The sequence below is a fragment of the Penicillium oxalicum genome, chromosome IV (genome assembly GCF_001723175.1).
Source record: "Penicillium oxalicum strain HP7-1 chromosome IV, whole genome shotgun sequence".
In the NCBI taxonomy this organism is placed as follows: domain Eukaryota; kingdom Fungi; phylum Ascomycota; class Eurotiomycetes; order Eurotiales; family Aspergillaceae; genus Penicillium; species Penicillium oxalicum.
The window spans coordinates 1,787,755-1,808,440 of NC_064653.1; the positions used below are offsets into that span (position 1 = coordinate 1,787,755).

The 20,686-nt window shown below is 50.6% G+C and overlaps 4 protein-coding genes across 4 annotated transcripts; 2 read left to right on the forward strand and 2 right to left on the reverse strand.

The window, feature by feature from the left end:
* Positions 1-436: 436 nt before the first annotated feature.
* POX_d05397 (uncharacterized protein) lies at positions 437-1,621 on the reverse strand (the record flags this gene model as incomplete). The annotated part of the gene is made up of 1 exon (XM_050114244.1): positions 437-1,621. The coding sequence occupies one exon, from the start codon at positions 1,619-1,621 to the stop codon at positions 437-439; it is 1,185 nt and encodes a 394-aa protein (XP_049969195.1).
* Positions 1,622-9,180: 7,559 nt separating this feature from the next.
* Positions 9,181-9,345, reverse strand: POX_d05398 (uncharacterized protein; the record flags this gene model as incomplete). The annotated part of the gene is made up of 1 exon (XM_050114245.1): positions 9,181-9,345. One exon carries the CDS (start codon positions 9,343-9,345, stop codon positions 9,181-9,183), a length of 165 nt encoding a protein of 54 aa, XP_049969196.1.
* An 8,934-nt stretch (positions 9,346-18,279) lies between these two features.
* POX_d05399 (Oil body-associated protein 1B) lies at positions 18,280-19,133 on the forward strand (the record flags this gene model as incomplete). The annotated part of the gene is made up of 3 exons (XM_050114246.1): positions 18,280-18,496; positions 18,575-19,030; positions 19,093-19,133. The coding sequence occupies 3 exons, from the start codon at positions 18,280-18,282 to the stop codon at positions 19,131-19,133; spliced, it is 714 nt and encodes a 237-aa protein (XP_049969197.1).
* Positions 19,134-19,938: 805 nt separating this feature from the next.
* POX_d05400 (Mitochondrial inner membrane protease subunit 1) lies at positions 19,939-20,544 on the forward strand (the record flags this gene model as incomplete). Its single annotated transcript, XM_050114247.1, has 2 exons — positions 19,939-20,292; positions 20,362-20,544. The coding sequence occupies 2 exons, from the start codon at positions 19,939-19,941 to the stop codon at positions 20,542-20,544; spliced, it is 537 nt and encodes a 178-aa protein (XP_049969198.1).
* Positions 20,545-20,686: the final 142 nt, after the last annotated feature.

Sequence of the window (20,686 nt, forward strand, 5' to 3'; positions counted from 1 at the left end):
CTGGCTTTATTTCTGCCAAGTGTCTACTGTCTACTGTCATACTAGGATAGGAGAGGAAACTTGAAGACTGCGTCTAGGGGTAAGATATGTCGTTGTACAGTTCATAAGTTGACCAAGCGGGGCGCGTATTTGACGCTACCCGCTTGGAAGCTAGCTAAGGATGAGCAAAGAGGTCGTGGGCAACATTCAAGCTCTGTGTAGGGCTCTTCAACCAGGTCCGGTTGCGGGGGGTATTTTCACAACAAAGGTTCATTCCACCGCAAAGGCGAGGATGTCAATAAAGAAGATCAAGAGGGAGAGTGGAAGGCACAGAAGAGCCAGAGGTGGGGTTGTCATATGGGTCATGATAAAGAAAAACTTCGGTAACTCCGCGCTATGCTCGCTGAAATAATACAAACGATGAAAGGGGGGGAATCAAAGTCAAAAGGGAACGATGTCAGATCCAAGAATAGCCATAGGTCATACAGGGCTGGGTGTGGGTAGCAAAGGGCTGTGTAGCAGTCAGGGGGCTTTGATCTGATTCATCATGATCAAAGAAAAAGGACTTTTGGAGGAGGTTGAGCGCGTGCTTGGATGTCTGCTTGGGGACCGCCCAGGCCGAACGCGAAGAGGTGGAGACGGGTTCAGGAACACTCTGTTGTGGCTGAGGAGATGGGGGGTGATCCTCATCATCGTCGCTTTCAGCATCGGCGTCGGCGTCCTCATCTCCATCTTCCGACGGCGAAAAGGTCTCCTCGAGCTTGAGCCCCTTGCCAAGCACACCCTGTTGCAGGGAGTTCTGAGCACTGCCGGGCTGGCTGTAAAGACCCATACCCACAAGCTCTTCCTCCTCCGGCTGGCCGATTGGCTTCTTGTCCAGGACCGGCTCGTCCTCAAATTGTTGGATGGGGAGGAAATCCGGCGTTGAGGGGCCGCTGATCTCGCCGGGAGATGGCACGCTAGCGTAACTGGGACAGGCTGTCTCCGCCGGGGGGATGTTGCTCGCCGGCGTGAGCAAATCTACCGCCCAGGGATCGAAGGCGGAAGAGTTCATGGTGGTGTAATCATAATAGCTTGAGCCGTCCCAGCCCATCGACTCTGAAGTCGGCGGCTGCGCGGGCCAATTCTCTTGATAACCCCCGTAGGTGGTGAAGTAGCCCGTTTGCAAATCCTCTCCAGCGAAAAGCGAGTAGGCACTGACGCCATCGGTTGGCAGTCCGTTCATTTGATGGTCCATCGACCCGTTGGCTGTCCAGTTCCCTGAGGGATAGTCGGGCGTCCAGCTGGGGGTTGCGAGCCCTTGAGACCTGTCCGACGAAGGATGCCAGCTGATCGGGCGAGATTGCTGGGTGGCGGAAGCAAGGTACGCCGCCTCCAAGGATGACTGGTGATACTGAGGTGATACTCCGGAACCCACCCCTTGGCCGATGGTGGTGCGTCGACGCGTGGCGGCCGAGGGGCTGTTGCCCGCACTTCGAGGCTTCGTGACACGGTTCAGGCGGGGACGGGGGAATGCACGAATCCAGTCCTGCATCGTCGCGTAGGTGGACTGATTAGCGATGTTTCGTTGAAGCCTTCGGGAGCCCGTTGGAGCGGCTTGAGAGTGACCCTGAGGGCGGTGATAGTTTTGAAAGTCGGCCATGGGAAGGGCGAGTGTCCAATTGAGGAATCGTCGTTGAAGGATAAAAGTACAGCAGGAGACTCCCAGGTGTGGATGGAGTTGCGGCAAGTGAGGTGGATGATCACAGGTGGTCGTTCACTGGAAGGGTGACTCGTGCTGGTAAGTTGGGATCGTCCACAATGGGAAGGTGACCGAAGCTGAAGCTCTCCCGGAGTGAGGAAGGCACGGGTATTATGTAGATGATGACGGTGAACCCGACACGATGGCGAAGATGATGCAGCAAGGCGAACAGCTCTGTATTGAATCAAGGCATTCGATCCGGTCCAGGACCTTTGAAGGACCTCTGAAGGGTGATGGGGACAGGGCTCATATAATATAAAGGGACTGATCCAAGGAGCGCGATGATCTACCGCCCCAAACTCCACGATCCCACCATAGTCTTGCAGCCCGCAGCCCGCAGCCGCCGGCATGCTCCAGGAGATGACACGACGTTGACACTAAGGAATCGAGCCTAGCCCAATTATAGTTCCGAGTTCCGAACTCTAGGGATTCGATGGAAGTCCCAAATCCAGGGAATATTCAAAATTAAAGAAAGAGAAAAAAAAATTCATTTTTCTATATTTCTCCTTTTTTAACCTAAAAGAGAACGAAAAATCACAAATTGAGAAAAATAAAATAAGGCACAAAAACCAGATCTAAACTCGTGGATGAATCAGCTCGAGAAAAAGGCACTCCTTGCGGTTCCACTGTGTGGCGGGGGGACCTGCTGGTCGCTACGCAGAGCCAACCAAAACCGGCTCTGGGCAACTAAACTCACGGCAGCTGGCTGGTCAACCAAGAAGCTGGGGGCAGGGGGAATTTTCCGGAGCCTACCGTGCAGGAAGGACGATCGGACGACTTCTCAAGAGGGTTAATTGGTCTGAATATCGACGGTCTTTGAAGTCTGGAGATACATAGCGTGGTTACACCAAGCATGCGGGTACCGCGTTCCCCTGTGTATGAGCATCGTGTCATCAGTGATCATAGAAGAGGCATGGACCATGTCAGAAATGCTATGTCGGTGGATAGGATCATCCGAGGCCTTCAATACAGGCGGGCATGTCGAAACCGAGACAGTGTCATTACCCAGTGTCGACTAGTGTATCCACCGCAATCCGACGCTGAGCATGGGGAAGAAAACTGGCCCTGTCGGCGGTCTTTTGATCTTTCGCATCAGACAAATGACCCCTCTAGGCCATTTGAAGGGTGTAAAAAAAATGAATAAAATAAAAAAGCAATATTAGTCTACCTGATCCGGGAAGAAGGATGGTGGCCCAAGATGTAGACTCGTCAAGAGGACATGCTACATACTTTCCGGTTTCCCTTTCCCCCGGCTGATGGACACTGAGCCGTCCATCTCCGCGATGTACATTGTATGAATAACGGACCTGCTGTGGTCACTCTGACGGCCTGATGGCCCTACAGACGATCATTCCAACGGAGCAGAATCTGAATCTGCAATGAGAGTGCCAAGAAGGAAAGACGATCCGTCCTTCAAGACTGGTGACGGCCGGTCACGGGAAGTCATTTCCATGTGCACGACCTGACCAATGGCGAAGGTGATGGCCCACCGGGCCCTGTCTCGACGAAGGGGATCGGGAGTCCTCGCTGTGTGGACCAGACTCGCTGGAAGGTCGGTGTGTAAATTGTGGTACTCAGTCCTGTACGATTGTAGAGTGACACCCACTACTGTACGAGGCTTGAGATTGCTAGCTGGTACTTTTCATCGGGAATCTTGATCTTACTACAATCGGTATCTCGCCATGGACTCCTTCCGTGCTGCGCTGGAAAACCAGTGAACGAGGCCCCAGCTCAAAGGAGCCGACCGTGAGAGGTAAAGCAGGCGTGGAACCCTCACACGGATCTTGGCCTGGGGCTACATGCGAATCTGGTCCATGATCCACAATCCACGCCAACACGTTTGATGGTTCCCTCTTTTTCCTTCCCCCCCCCCCCCTTTTTCCTATTTCTCTCTTTTTTTTGGTTCTTTTTCGCTCTTGGCCCCGACGGGGCGTATATACGACAAAGTCTCTGCTCTACGGCCCACCGGTCGAAGATCTCTCTGAGGTCGTGTCTACATGCACTGTTAGTAATCATCGATGACGGGCCATGGATCTTACGCGTACTAGCCCTAGTGAGGCAGTACGTGACTACGTAGTGTACATCACTACATCGAGTAGGAACTATGTAGATGAACATGGTCCTATACTACTGAATCAGGAGCACTAATCGTCTCAAATACGGCCGATGACTTCGAGGCCGCTCAGGATGACGAATGCAGCTTAGTGCCCTCGAGTCTCGTTGGCCCAACCTCGCGCAGTCGAGTCGAGTTCTCAAAAAGTTCTCAGCCGACTACCGTCCCAAGAGCCAGGAACCTTGGCCTCATACCCGCTCATCATCTGTTCTCGGGGCGCAATCTGATTTGATCAACGGTCTTGATTACCGCTTTGGGCCAACGGGATCCAAATCAATTCTGATTCCTTTTTTTTTCTTTTCTTTTTCCCCTTCTTCCCCTTCCCACTTTTTCATGAATGTGATACTCGACGAGATGATCAGCCCTGCGAGAAGAAGAAGAATGCTCCTTTGTCAAGCTGGGTGCCTGCCCATGCAGTCGTGTCCAATTATGAAATGACTACTCCTTGGCTCCTTGTAATACATCTAGATGACCAGTGTGGATGAGGGTGACGGCGTGCTAGTCGACCGCTTGATCGAACTCAGGGTACGTGTACGAGGAGAGTGTGGAGGTCCATATTCATGTATAGTCAGCACTCCATCCTTTGGCGCCTCACAAAGGATTTGCTGATACATATGTGTATATTCCGGTACCGTACCTCGTCCGAGAGTAGGTATGAGGTTGAAACTGGGCAGTAGGCAAGCAACAGAAGCAGACCGCTGGGGCTCGGGAGGCCTGACCGAGGTTGCCTGTGCAAAGACTGGATTCCCTTGGCTTTCTTGTTGTTAAACGAGGCGCCACCGGATGGATTCACAAATTCACCAGCGCCGGCAGGGGACGATACGCAAGGGGGATAGGTTTCTCCGAGGAGCGTCACGGTTGTCTCGCGTCCGCTCAAATAGGTTTCGTGGCTCCACCGCTGCGGCGGTAAAGTGCGTCAAGTATTCGGGCAAGGTGGTCCGAGCTGTGTAGCGTCGTGCCGCAGCAAAGAGGCTACGGGTTCTCTCTGGCCCCGGTCAAGGAAACAAAGGAGAACCCAAAAGGGGTGTGGATGAAAAAAAAAAAAAAAAAAAAAAAAGAGACACAAAATGGAAACCTCTACGAAACTCGGGAAATGGTAAACGCAGTCAGAAAAAAAGATGAATGACGGGAAAGACTACCGGTGGGAGCAAATGAGCGTCCTGTGCTCCCGCATTCTGCTCCATTTCCTATCGAGACCCGAGTGGGGGTTTCGGTAGACAGGTTGACTCCGTCATCATCGTCCTTTAAAAATATACTTTGACCGAATCCCGCGTGCCGCCTAGAATCCTTCGAGCCGAGAACGACAGGGCGCAATGATTGGGGATGATTTCAATGACTCCTGTCAGATGAGTGGGAATGGTTCGCGGAGGCTTTCCCAAGTGGTCTAGATCGACACGGCCGATGATTCTTCCATCGGTCCCCGATCCACTCTCCAGTGGACATGTACGGGCTCGTGATTTGACAAGAGTGCACAGCAAAGCGAGACAAGGTGGAAGATTGGAAGGTTCTGCCACCTCGCCTGAGGGGGGGGCCCTCTTACCAGCCCAACCAAGACAGGACTAGGAATGGATCCTCTCGGTTGCAATATGGCCATTCTTTGTCTCCTTGTTGGTGCTCGACTGGGGATATGGAAGTATCGCTGGAGACTTGTAACTCCGCGCGGTACAACGTGATTGCCATTTGCATATGCTGAGTCCGGTACTGCACGCCTTGTGCCCTACCCTCTTGAAACCCGTTTCTGACTCGGCCAGGGAAAAGGACAGTCAGCCACCACCCTGAAGTACCCTCGCTTCAGACATCCCAAATCCAGTCGGGTGCAGGGGGGGCCAAGGCGAAAAAATGATCAATTTCGATTCACTGGAAAAGCAAAAAAATAAAAATGAAATAATAAACCCATCCTCAAGCTGGTCGTGAGTGACTCTTGGACCCTCCTTTGCACCGTGCATACCCGGCAGTGTTTCTTCTTTTCTTTTTTCTCCGCTGCAGGCGACTATCCGCGCCGTCGTGGAGTACATGATGCATCTCCTGCATCATTGCCACCCCGATCTGCTCAAGTGATGTTGCTAAGCTCGTATCTTCCCCCCGATCATCAGCATGGGGGTATCTGCTTCATGATTGGATGATAGGTCACACTCACCCGACAGGAGGATTGTTCACTTACCACACGGACACACACACGCCCTTGCCCCGAGGCTTCTCCTACGGATAAGCACTACTGGTCCATCCAGTATGGATTGTCTGATTGGGTCCCCGTTGTGTCTTCGCGAAGCAGGTGAAGGGGGAAAGCCAGAAGTGGTTATACAACATAGAAAGCACAAAGCCATTCAACCATGCGACGCACCTTTCTGCCAAGCTGGAGGGCCAGCACGGCGAGAAGTATCACCAGACAACAGTGTGGTCTCTACTGTATCAAACCTCGTTTCCATGTCCACAGCAGACTGGTTCTAGTGTGTATCGTGGCGCCATGGACATGATGGAACCGTGGTCATCAACCTGAACCACCCTCATGGGCGGGAAGCTCGGCAATCTAAAGTGTTTGCAAAGTGGACCCTCGCTTTGAACCCTTGTGCTGGGATGGCCATCCGTACAACTCTCCTCTGTACCCGGCCGTTTAGGATTCACGATGAGCCCTCAACTGCACGATCGTGACCGTTAGCTGACTACTTCCTACCCCTGCTAGTCTCGGTTGGAGATTCTACCGGTGGACGGTCTTGGTTGGGTTGACTTTGAGGGGTTGAAATCCCAAACAGGCGCATCTCTGCCGGTGCTAAGCTCTGAGCGCCAGCTAGAATGACTCAACCCACGCAGCACAGTCCCTCAATGGTCAGCTCCCAAGGGGATTTCAGCCATGTTTTATGACTTGTCGTAAACTGGATGCGAGCAAGCAAACTCAGCAGTTCGGCCCCCAGCTCATTGTGAAACCTTGCTGGATGCGCAGTGCCGGAGGCAGCCTCCCTGTCAAAAATCCAATATCACCAACAGGCTTGACTGTGACGCGTTGCATGCCAAATGATGAGGGGACCTCCTCCTGTTCCCCCCCCCCCCCCCCTCCTCTCCCAATCGCGCCACGGACGCTCCTCCATCACTTTGATGACTTGGAAATGTGAGACCCAAGGCGCCGGTCTTCCATCCGCTCCCAGTTCGAGAGCTCGACCCGGTCGAACTACAGGACCTGGTTATCTTGTTACCTGCTGTCGTTGGCCCTGGTCCATTCCAATCCCACTGGGGCTTGTGACCAGCGCGTCCGCCCACTTTGTCGGTTCAATAGCACCAAAGTATGAAGGACTACCACTGAGCTTCCACTCGGCAGTCTCCTCTCCTCTTTAAAATTCCACTTGCTCCCTAATTTCAAGAGACGAGTGACCATTCTGCAGACCCAGTCGAGAGAGGCTAGACTTGGTTAAGATTAGTCCACATCGTGGCACGGGGGTGGTCTGTGGGTAGATTATCTTTGAGACATTCCAGTACTGCGCACGGCTACACGCAGAGGAAGAATGCCGCTGCCAAGTGCTCTCTCGAATCCACTTTCTCCTCTGATCCAATCATCTTCACGAGTAAACATGTAAAATTTGGGGGGAAATAGAGGGAGCGGGGATCGAGATGGAAACGAAAATAAAATCAAACAAAATTAATCCTTCCGATATTTCCCATTCAGGCCTTCTTCGATTACGAAACTAGGCGGTTGAGCCACCATTCACAACGTGGCCGAGTACTGTAGATCTGATCGTGCTTAGCGCCATTTCAAAAAAGAAAAAGAAAAAAAGGTTGCCAAAAAGCTCGTCCACGGTGCGAGCGACTCCCCTCCAAACGAGTCTGATGTCGCCAGCCCGGGCCCTCCGGATGAACAGGTTTCACTTTTGAACTTTTTTGGGGAATTTTCTTTTTGCTTCGAGTGATGCTTTTCCTCTTTTGGTCTCGACTTGGCTGTCTTTCCTTCTTTGTTTTTTTTTTTTTTTTTTTAATTTTTTTTTTCACTGGACTTGTTCATCTGGCTTTAAGATTTTGCACTGGCCTCTTTTCCACTGATGTTGGGTCCCCTGATCATCCATGAATTTATTTATTACTGTTTTTGGGGGGGGGGGGGGGGTTAAAAAAACAAAAAACATGACTCCCGGAAAGGGAAAAAAGTATGTAGCCGCAGAAGTTCATCTCGGTCTGCGTGTGAGAAGCCTCCTGGAGCTTTCTCTGAGGCTCCCACGTATAGTATGTAGATTGTATTGGAGGGGAACCCTCTATGTGTACCCAGTCATTATCATGTTCTCGTGGACTGATCTAATGAGCGGATGTGGTAAGGTTCGTACGATGGACGGGATCGATTATCTATTCATCCAGCCCTCCGGAAACCCCTAGGAGTCGTTGTCCGCAAAATCCAATGGATCCCGACATCCTGCACCAAGAGTCGACATCTCAGGACTTTCGAATATATAGAGTAGACATGGAGGGACCCCTACATACATCCATAGCAATCTCGCTAGATGCTGCTCAAGAACAGTCTAGGCAATCCCGGTAGGTATCGATCTCCGATCTCACACGTACTTTATCCACCGAGCCGAGGTGATAGGTTTACGATCTGAGTGATAGCCCTGGGTTCCATGTACTGTGTATCCTGGCCAGGTTCATCAAGGGTCTCATTGTCAGCATCGTCATTCATGTGTACATCGTCTATATGGATCTATGTAGGACCGCATGCAGGTTGACTGCCATCGGTGTTCATCGCAACTGAATCACGCATGGTGCATGATTGTCCCAGTGAGATCTGATCGGTCCTCTCCAGCCCTCGACCTCGCGATAGTAGGGAAAAAAACAGATTATGGCTCGTACTCAGCACTGTACCGCTCTGCACTCGGTCAGGTCGGTCCAAGGACGGGATATTATGTAATATTGCATATGGGGGGAGTACGACAAGGTGTGTTTATTGAGTGATCCACTCATCGAGTACATTCCTACCAAGTAAGGCTATCATTGATGATAGACAGGCGAAAGAAAAGAAAAAGCAGGCGGTACAGTACACACCTGGATTGCATGTCTCCGGCCACCTAGCCGTAATCATTCACCAGTTTTGGAACCCTCTCTCTCTCTCTCTCTCTCTTCCCTCGGGCGAGTCGCGGCTCGGAAACCCACAAGGAGGATGAACAGCTCCACATCGCACTCTGCAGGGTCCACATCCCTCCTCGAGTGTGCAAGTGAGAAGGGAAAACGAAAAGAAAAAAGAAAATAGAAAGAAAGAGAAAAAAGGGCAGAACTAAAGACCCAAAAATGAAAATAAAAATCAAACAAGAGTCCCTTCTTACGAAAGTGATGTATCCACCTTTTTCCAGAAGCCTTGGAGGAGTGAGCGGGCCCCCAATCATGTCCCTTCTGTATGATTGTTGCCCAGCGTCGTCCACGACGGGATTCCACTGGCTGGAGATGGAACCTCCGCCCTTGGACTGATGCTCGGGACAATCTGCACTCTGCTCTGCTGCACTGCACCGGCTGCAGAACAATATGTGCAAAGGTCGCGACGATACATTGCGACTACATACCTCCCCCCCCATAATTCATCAGTGAATTGACGAGATCCACAGCTGGAGAGACACGAAAAAAGCGGTCCAGGCTGACTAAGGGCGATTCTTGTGCTCCTCGCCTTGGCACCCTTCCTTCCTTCCCCCCATTCCATTCCATCCTATTCAGGTAGCGGGAGGTGAGGATCTCACTTTCAGCTAGGTTGCCGATCTCAACAAAAATGGGGGGCCTTATCTTGGGCTATACAGGCGTAGACTCAAAAAACTGTAGGACTGTGGATACTTAATATGAATCTAGTCGTGTAGTATCGCTCGGAAATGCATGAATCAAGATGGAACCAATAAGTTCTCGTGTGACACCGGCCTCGGATGAGTTTTATATTGTCATGCATGTTGAGAAAAAAAAACAATCTTGACAATCATAATAATATACTGTAGTTTGGAGTCCAAAGACCGGACGGAACGGGGCCTCTTTTGAAACCAACGAGTCAAGGAGAGGGTTGCGCACCTGTCCCGGGACCCTGTTTTGGATCTTTATCGTACCTCGGACTTTACTACTGCCACGTATGTATATGGGTATTACTTTGAGCCGTCGAGTTAACATTGAGTGTCTACTACATTGAGTGTCTACTAGGCAACATGATTCGAGCCGCGCGGTCATAAGGTTCAATTTCTTTTGAGTCCGAGTCCAGAAAAGCAACCCCAAAACAAAGTAAAGGGCCAAAAAGGAGGAAGAGAGAGAAAAAAAAATGAGGAAAAAAAAAAAAAAGGAACCCAAAACATCTGGAAGGAATTAAATTAAGCTCCGTTCGATGACGAAAGTGTGTCGACTCTCGTGCAGCAGTGTAACCTTTTGATCAAGCGATGACCATCCACTCCACTAGGGAAGGGGCACTGGAAGTAGGACAACGATCTCCTTCCCGTTGGTCATCAACGGCCGGGCATTCTCCGACACCAAGACCGCGGTCTATCCTGGTCCACTCCGTTTGAACTTTGGAGACTTCTCACCAATTCAACTTGGTGTGGTCAGCTGCCTCGGCTGTCGTAGTGTTTCCCGTTCACCGATTGTCGGGTCGAAGCCCCCCCCCTCCATCAATATCAGACATGTAGCGGGTTCACACGGCTGTCGTTGATTCACTTTAGCCATGGTCTGAGACCCATTCGGCGTTGTGGCTTTTGTGGCTTTGGTATTGCCTGTGTGATGTTGGGGGACCTGTGGAAAAGTGGACACGACCGGGCTGTCACTCCTGCTGAGAGAGCATCCGAGCGAGCACCCGAGCGAGCACCTGAGCACCTGAGCAGACCTTCAAACCCAGTCTGGATCCTTCTTCCTCTCCCCCCCCCACTCGCTACTGATTTTAGCAGCCAGTGTACCAGCCTTGGATCCATCACTTTGCATCTCAAGATTCCATGCCTTGCCGATCCCGGTCGGCTTACCAGCAGGTCATCAATAAGAAATGGGACTCCCGCATGCGTGATGCGTTTGGGAACTAAGCCCCCCTCCCCACCCTTGCAAAGAGTCGCTACACCCATTCTGCATACACATAGGAGCCGGTGAGCTGGGCTCAATAATTGGCTTACTCCATCCATATCATAGTCGGGAACTCGGGGTACAGTCATCAATTTGTGAACAAGTCCGGCGCTGTTCTCACGGCCCCACGCTCTCCTTATGTTCTGAGCTCGAGAATCCATCGAGTCTCCTCAGGGATTGCGGAATGCAACGGCAGACGCAGACAAGGAAACAAAAGGGCCAACCTGATCTCGCCCCCACTACGACTAGAGGGGGGGCCGTTGTCGGGCTATCCGGTCTCCCCTAGTCATCCGGTGATTCCCTCTGTTCGCGACAGACTTTCGATGCGCGGGTGCGTGTGTGCTCGTCTGGGGGTGATTGTTGGCTCTCTCTGTGTGTCGCTCTCATACTTTTCAACAGTCAAACCCCCCCGGGGGTGGGAAAGAGACCCAAGGTGACAGGACCGTCATGTCAGACAAATGATTTCTGGATAACACGGCTGTGTCAAAAGGATATTGTGCGAAGTTTTGTGATTTGGTGTTTTTTTTTGATGGGGTTTCCCTTTCTTCGTTGCCCGAGTGTATGAGTTCGTACATCTCCGATCCTATTGTTGACAGCATTGCAGTGGCGGTCTATACATAATTTTGCCCAAGTGGATTCAATTTGAATGGCACCCAATTGTCAGAGATCGTCTCGCTGTCCTCTTTCTCACCGTATCCGGTCTTGCGCTACGAGGCTTGGGGGGTTCCACCCTGAAGGCCCGTCGGATGCCCATTCTGGGATTCTCGAGGGTTGACTCATCTTTCATGTTCGTATCCTTGGGCATGGACCATGTCAGATCTCCCGATTCTGTGAATACTGAGGGGCCGAGGACCAGGTACAGTGGTGCGCTCCTGAATAATATATTGTGGATTGATCAATGCTTCAAGGTGGAGGGCAATCCTTTCCTGCTCTTGCTTCCATCGGACTTTGTCTTCGCTTGCCATGGATCATCGTCGCCATAGCGCCCGGCGGCATCCACATGTGGATCAACACGTGAAGGGGTGAACTTGTGGAAGGTCGAGGTTCTGGAACAGTGGAAACTTGAGGGAGCAACGGTGAGAGCTTGGCTCAAAATCCGTGCCAGAGGTCCTTCTTGTTGGTTCTCCTGTGGCTTGAGTATTGGGAGAAAAAAAAAATTCTCGAGAGGTCACTTGATCGGTGCATCGCTCCGAAAGTACAATAATCTATACTCTCTAGTCTCCACGGGTCTAATTCTACAGACTAACAAAACCACCACCCCGCCCGTCGACCTCGAGCCAGACCGCAACTGCCGTCCGGTGGATGGCCACGCAATTCCAGCGGAGATGAGATGGGTCAATTGACCCTGGACCCCTTTGGTTCCATCCCAGTTGACGATGATACTACCAAACATGACCAATCCATCGCCGGCATCCTATCGCTCTGTACAAATTCCAACGGCGCCAGACCTCGTTCAATCCAATGTGGAGTCCTGGTACCTTCAAGTATGTAACCAAAATGTCAAAATCAAGTCATGTCCACTATCTCCACCTCCTCGTGATGAGCTCGGACCGTATAGACTGTATGTGACTGTGATCAACAATCAGATGTCCAGATCCTACTCCTGCATGTACTTTGTGTGGTACCCGTTGTTCCCGGCCTGCGTCATCCCATTATGTTTTCAATGTACCCTTCAGCAGTCAAACTACAACGTACCCAGTCAGCATTCAGCATCCAACATCGATACGAGCGTTCTCATAGGTCGAGGACCGATTAGACCGTGACTCAGGCGGGAGTGTCATTTCCGCATAAAGGCTGTCATGTTAGGAGTCCAGGACAAAAGTAGATCGAATGCCGACCAGGGTAAGAGGGAGAAAGAAAAACAAAAAAAAGGACAGCCTCCAACTGGGTTCGTCATCGCGAAAAGTCTGTGCTTTTCTTTCTTTTCTGACCTTGCGCCTGTGCGGGGGGGAGGGCATCGAACTTGTCAAATTGGACCTCAAAAATCAATCACAGCAGTATCTTTGACCTGAACCGAATTTCCTTCTTTTTGGGGGGGGGGGGGGGTTCTGAACACATAGGATCAGGAGGATGTACAGGGGAAGAAAGACGAAAGATATGATCATTCGCAAAAAGATCTATCAGCAGGCTGGGATACGCTCCTGCTAGTATACGCCCTACGATTATGAATCAACAGTAAACAAAACAAAAAAGTCGTACAACATTCGAGCTATTGGGGCAGGGGAAGGCCTCCCGGTGCTCACTGCTTCTTTGGATGCTAGCGATGAACAGTACAATCAAAGAAGACATCAAAGTGAACCACTTGCAGACTCGTTCACTCCTCGTGATTCAAGGATTCACGCGATGCTCCAACTAGGTCATTCTATTCCCACTCATCGACTTTTGCTCGAGTCAGACGTGGGAGGAATTTGTCTCTCCCTGTCCACATGCACAAACTTGAGATTCCTCCTCCTCGTCGTATCACCCTGCAAGGATCAATCACCAGGACTCGAGAATCACCCTTCCACCTCTTTGCCCCCCCACCTCCTCTCTCCCACGAGGAGGAAATCCTTGATTGCATCGGTCACAATCCGGAGTCTACGCGCGCGGCCAACTCGTCCACATCACCTCAAAGAGGGGCTATTGGGTCAACAAGACTTTGACTGTCAGGGCGCACGACGCCCAGTTACGCCACTCCAGGCTCCCAACATCAATCGCGGGCGCCCCGTGTGTGGTGGCCAGAATAAGGGCTTGGACTGAGGTGCAGCCGAGCTAAAGAAGGACCCAATTTTGAGGTCGATTCCCGAGGAGCAGAGTAGATAGATCGGTCCTGTGGTGTACTTGGTACTTGTGTGCTCGGTGTAGTACTTATACTGGAGTTGCTACAGTGTTTGAGTATACTACACTCGGTGTACTACAGTACACCGAGTGTGGTAACTACATAGTTACATCCTGTAGCTGCACTCCTGAACCCAACGGCCGTGCCAAGGGGAGCTTACGAAACTGAGTGTGGGCCGAGTTCCATTCTGACCAGGATTCGATTCAGGCCGAGTTGGGAGGGAACCCCAGTCCGAACAAGTTCGCGTCGGCCAGTTGAGCATGGATCTTCGTCTCTTGAGCAGATATCCCATCATTTCCAATCTTACCGGTCATCTCTGGGATCATCACAAGAAATTCGTTCTTCTATTTGCCGAATCGCCGGAGATCTCCCCCGCACTGGGATTCGCAATTTTGGGAGGCCAAGAAGACAGGTCCATATCACCTAGTAACCTACTCTTTGACCCTTCTCCAACTGTATTAGTCTTGTACATACTCTATATCTAATTTCTGCATGTTGGAAAAATAGATGAAAACAAACGACCCCTAAAAATAAAAGAAAGGGAAGGAGAAAACATCATTGTTTTTTCGCCGTTTCACGAGGCAAGGTCAACCGCTTTTGCGCAGATCACTCGCCTCTGCTTGGGTGAATTTACTCCGTCGGACGGGAGACGGACGAGGCGGTCAGGCCCAGCCCCACGCGAGTTTCACTCGGCGGGGATCCTCCGCGCCCGCAATGATTGAAGCGATTTTTCTGGATTTCTGGTGATGCCGCATTCCAACACACGACACTGCTACGTGATACCGATAGCTCCAGGTACATGGATGTAGCAACCGTTCTTGGAGAGATCACCCAATAAACTGTGATCAGCTGGGGGGAGGAGGCACGCTCGAGATGTGATGTGGAGGGGATGTTCTTTCCGGCCTCTTGAATTCAAGGGTGCGTGTGTTCAGCGCAAATCCCTAGCCAGGCTGCTGCGTTTTCGGAACTGGCTTTGATCCAGTTGAATCACCATCTCTTGAGCTCTGCGGGCACTTGTGATCGAGACGGAGATGTGTCACTTATCGTAGAGTCGTGTGGACTACGGTAGAGACCTTCGTCCATTGCCTCTTTGACCTTCTTCCAGAGATGGAGAGACTCGAACAAGTCAACATGCCACTCTTCCCAAACCCCTCCAACAGGTATATTGAGGTGACTCCTAGCCTGCAGATGCGTGTGATATTGGTCTACTTCCTTTCATGTCCAGTCCAATCAAGCAGGGCTCTTGGAGCCACGGAAATCAACTAAGTTCTCAAGGGCCATGCAAACAAGTCCCTACCGCCCGATCTCGATGCATGCGTTCTGCACCCTGTTCCAGACCTGGACACTGCTATAGAATGCCGGGGTACCTGCTCCCCGCTGTATACGTATCAGCTCCTTGTCATTGATCGCCATGATCGCTCCGTTGGTGGCCTCTGCTTCCCATGTCGAGCATGCTAAGGCGCCCAAGCTTTGCAACTTGGCGTATCGCCCGGGCTGTGCATGCACTCCCTACTTTTTTCTTTACCCATACATCTATTAATATGGTGAGGATACAGCCGGGCTGGGCTGTTCCTGGTTAGTGCCGTGATTCATGGCGAGATGGGTACTGTAGTTTCATGTCTTACATCTGGATCATGATGCATATGAAACAATTCAAATGGTTTTATTTTTCTTCTGAAATATCAAGGATCGAAGCAATACCCAACCATCCGAGGATCTTTACCTTCCCACATACTGGTACAGGATATTTGAATTGGAGGGATATACATTTCAAATTCCAGTTCTTCCTCACCAGGGCTCAAAATGGTGCTATTGTAGACACTTGTCTTGGGCAGACATGATTTCTAATAGTCCACTCTCCGCTGATGTGCATGTACAGATCCCTCTGGACCTATGAAGGTAGTCACTTGCTCATATCCTTCTTTATATCTTGCAAATACGTGCAGCCCTCTGCCTGTCTTACTATCTCATGATGCACGAGTCGTCAGCTTCTCCCACATCCCGGACCATGCAGCGATGTACCGGTAAGCAAGTACAGTACGTTGACAAGAAAACGAATACAGTCGATTTTATTCAAGAAGGCGGCGGATGTAAAGTACCTAGTACTATATCACATGCTAAAGTCTGTACAATATATACACTAGAGCCGCTTGAGTACTATCAGACAGTACTATATTATATATTTATTCCCATAGCTTGAGGCAGACGGGATCCTCGAAGCATTGTCGTGCACAGAAAGCAAGCTGACCGGGTCGTACGGAGCCCATTCGACCTTGCTATAGTCCCGGCGGAGGCACACAGAAAGGAAATGCACTTCAGGGATCCAGATTGAGTGACGTTCCAAATTAATTAAATTAACTGATTAATACTGAAAGAAAGATCTCGCTCATGGCGATTACCTACACCTGTGTTACATGTGTCCCTTGTAGGTCGACAGAAACAGCCAGGTATGCATATCAACCGAGTTCCAAGAATACAGGTGCGCGACCCATCGAAGGTCTCCTCGTCTTCAAACTTATATCATTTCATCAATAATACTGGGTTCGAACAACTGCATTTGAACTGTCTGAGCCTCCGCATCAAAGGGTTGGATTGCGGTGGCAGGTTCCCGTAAGAGCTCTCGAATGGGGTGCAAAGGGCTCCAAGGTTGCCTATCTAGTTATATCCGCAAGATGACAGATACTCCCAAGGTACGGCCAACAGTCAGTTGATCTTGTGTCTTGAATGGCCAACTGGCTGGACTTCAGTATATTAAAACGGTAGAGGCACAACGGATTACTACTATCAGAGACAAAATATCATCCTCGTCGTGTACCTTGATCATTCTACTGTCATGTACTGGAATCAATCAAATGGGAAACTGTGGCATACATAGAGCTACGACATACCCTTCGTTCGTGACTTGATTTAGAGAGTCCACATCGACATGATTTTCACGCGCATGTATCATGTGTACTGCGATGCGATTCATACCGATTCTCCGGATCCCGTGCGTCGAGCATTCCAATAACCTCCCAGGGTGGACTGGGCTGATGATCAGTCCTGTTGATGATGAGCTCCAGTGACTGCTCATCAATCGGTGTACAGCCTGCGATCCGACCCCGGCCCTTACTTACAAGGAGGTATTGTACTCTGAGAAAACGTCGTCGCACTTGCTTGATTCTGGCTCCATCTCAGAACTGTTAGCTGGCGAAGATGACATCCTTGTGCACCATTTACTTGACGAATCGCTCTGTGTGCCGTGTCGAGCTCTGAATCTTTGGACTCCCTGTATTGAAGCTCGGCGTGAAGATCACAGTCAATGGAGTGATTCATGATCTGAGCTAGTCTGTCCATCTGATTCGGCCTTTTAGACTGTTCGGTAGATGATATAGCCCCAAGGTAGCAATCGAGGGCATCGAGAAATACAAGATTCTTTTTATGCGACGCTTGGTCTGCCTGATCCATGGAGGCTGAAGTCGGTTTTTTGTGTAGTGACCAGCAGATTTCGCGGGGAAGACCATGGCTCTGATCAGGAATGATGACGGTAGAAGGAGTTGTCATTCCGCTCGGTCACAGCGTTGCTGATTAATCTCAGCTGGGTTGCGAGGGGGCAAGGATGAACCTGAAGTAGGTCCGTTGAAAGACATATTGGGGTAACGATAGACCCCAAAGTATCCGAATGGTAGGATAAATAAGATATTCTAGAAAGATGATGTGTAGAGACCCATGACCAACACGTGCGACAGCTCAAGTGTAAATGACCTTTGCATACTGCACTGGTATCCATTTTCAGATGCGGAGTCATCGCTAGTTTAGCTGTGTTTTCTATTGATAGTTTAATTCGGATGCTCGCTTCGACGGGCAATAAGGCTTCATCGTCCCTCGGGCACAGTGCATTCTGTGTAGCTCCCAGCGAAGAGGTCAATTGTCTTTCATGCTCAATCCCGCTCCGGCGAGTATACTCGATACGTTTGAGGAGTTCAAATTCCGGCCTGACAATCCTGTCTTGGGATAGGGTATCGTGGAAATGACCACAGCGATGAGCAAAACATGGAAAAATTGAATGGGCCACTGAGTGGCCGTCCGAATGACGAGGACGTGAAGAACAAATCACTGGAATAGTCGCAACCATCCATTTCACAATAACTGATGCCTTTGGAACCACAGAACAGGGCGCTCGCCCCCAGACTCTTTGAAGTGCGCCAAAGCAGCCGATGATTATGGCTATGATCATGTATATGATATAAAGTGGACTGTTCATAAAACAAAGATCGAAACACATCCGAGGAGAGATATCAACATTTCTACAAGAATACCACAACGACCTTCCAGTAATCAAAGATTCTTGGCTCGTCGGGCAGCCACGCGATTTTCAATCATCGTGACGTCAAAAGTGTCGCATCAGCAAGTACGCAAACATTAAACACATCTAATGACCCAGCCAACTGATAATTGCTTAATCTCGTTTGACGCCCACCTACTCTTCAGTTTGCTCAAATACAAACGCCAAACTCCTTTTCCACTTCACTCTCTCCAAAGTAGATCTCGCAACAACACTGTGAATCTTTCTACAGGCCAAAACTAGCCGCGTGTCGAAAAAGAGAAAACAAAATGAGCGAAGCTACAAAAGAGCTGCCCTCGGACTCTACCGGGCTCCCAGGAGAGCCTCGCACGACCAAGAGCCGTATCCTCGAGGGTGGCGCCGCGATGGCACAGGATTTCACACCTGTCAAGCAGATATGCGCGCACTTGCACGCCTTTCACGTCTACGCCGACGATCCAACCAGATGCGTCGAGGCCAATCACTATTGTACTCATCTGAACGAAGGTAAAATTTGCGCAACCTTGGGCCTAGAGTGCAACTACCCTTCAGCCCAGATTGATGACGACTGACCCGGACGCGCAGATGTCCGACAGTGTCTCATTTATGATTCACCGGATGCCAAGGCACGACTCATCGGTGTCGAGTATATGGTCTCGCCTCGTGTTTTCAAGACCCTCCCCGCCGAAGAGCGCAAGTTGTGGCATACCCATGAATTCGAGGTCAAGAGCGGGCTCCTCATCATGCCTACGCCACATGGGGTACCCAACGCAGCGTGGGAAGCTGCCGAGACTGCCGAGATGGAGGATGTCGCGCCCATTTATGGAAAGACGTACCACATGTGGCAGGTTGATCGGGGCGATCCGGTACCCATGGGACCACCGCAATTGATGGGCAGCTTCACGTCTGTGGAGACGGTCGAGAAGGCGCACCCAGCTGGAATGGAAAGTTTGCTTCAAGACCGCGACAAGAGATTCGGAGTGGACTCGCGAGAAAAGGCACGCAAACGGGAGGGGATTCCGCCTGTGGAGAAGCATCCTGGTGAGTGAGCGTCGTCCTTGTCGCATCCCGGACGAGAGCTAATCGACGCCGTATACGAACAGATGCCGATTCTTTTTGGGATCAGCACAAACAGTCCAAATGAGGACAACATTTGTGGCTGCGATGATCAATCCTCTACTGACTGAACTGGAGCTGGAGCTGTGAGGTCATTAGGATGGAAAAAAATTGGTCTGTCAAGTCATGTAATTCATTGCAATGTGATAGTACTAAGAAACCACGGGGGCAAGATATACGAAGATGTCTCCCCGCTACACCAGTCTCAATGATCCAGTCCCATAATGAAATGGGGTCAAGATTGAGAACCAGCAGGAGGACAGCCTTGTCATCCGACAAGGCTGGTTATTTTCATCTTGCTTCATTGTCCACACTTGCTCGTCCTGGTGATATTATTTCGGCGACGGCAAGCTCTAGCATTTGTAGAAGCGGTCACTCTCCCTTTACCGAAAGGCAGGTGAGTGTGGGTAATTTGACTCTGCAAAGAGATCGACACACAATTTTATAAGCATGTGCGAAGGATTTGCCCGTTCGGTCTTCATAAGATAGTCCGAGACCGCGCAATGAAAAAAAAAAGCTGCACACTGCTCAATCTTTCTCTAAACATCATGAGAAGATCGAGCGAGGCATTGCTGTTTATCACAACGGTATGACGGAACTCCAATTGCGACAGATCATTGCAGAAGCCGACCTTGAAATTTGTGCTTGTCAAATCTCATGCCATTAGAATATGAAGAGAAGAAAAATGAGAGGGGCCGGGAAATATCTGCGACTTTATTACCGCTGTCACGTGATATATCCTCCCCGGGAACGCTTGGACGCCCATTGCACGGCGGACAGCTTCCGCGCCTGCAAGTTGGCGCGAAAGGTGCATCGCATCATCCGTGGTTTCGATGGAACGCCTTCTCAGATCGGTCTTACAGAGACCCGGCGCAGCTGCCCTAACGGTACTGAATGGCGCCGGTGTCTTCTGCGCCTGCTCCTGGGTTTGGGAGCACGTCGTTACCATACAGAGGAGTGAAGGGCCATCGATGTATCCAACCTTCAACGTGAGGGGCGACTGGCTTGTGATTTCGAAACGACATGCCTTTGGCAAGGATATTCAAGTCGGTGACATAGTGCGATGTCATCATCCGTCGCTTCTCGGCTCACAAGTAGCGAAACGCGTGCTGGGTATGCCGGGAGATTTTGTCTGCTCGGACCCGCCATACAGCGACAGGGCTGGTGCGCAGCCAGACATGATCCGGGTATGGATAAGGCATTTGTGTGACAGAGTGATCAAGGCCGGCGACTGACAATCCATCATCTTACTACAGGTTCCCGAAGGGCATGTGTACCTGGGTGGTGATAATCTTCCCTGGTCAAGAGACTCGAGAGCTTATGGCAGCGTGCCAATGGGATTGATTAATGGCAAAGTCGTCGCCAGAATCTGGCCACTCTCCGAGATGAAGTGGGTGGAGAACACGTTGCAGCCGGTTGACCCAGATGTGTCACAGTGAATTGGGCATTTAGTGTGTCGGAAACTGTCATTCGGGACATCCTTTCAATTGCATTTACAGGGAGTTTGATGGCTTGAAGGGAGGGGGGACAAACAAAAAAAGGGATCGGACCTCGCTGGGGCATACTCATACATATTCAATT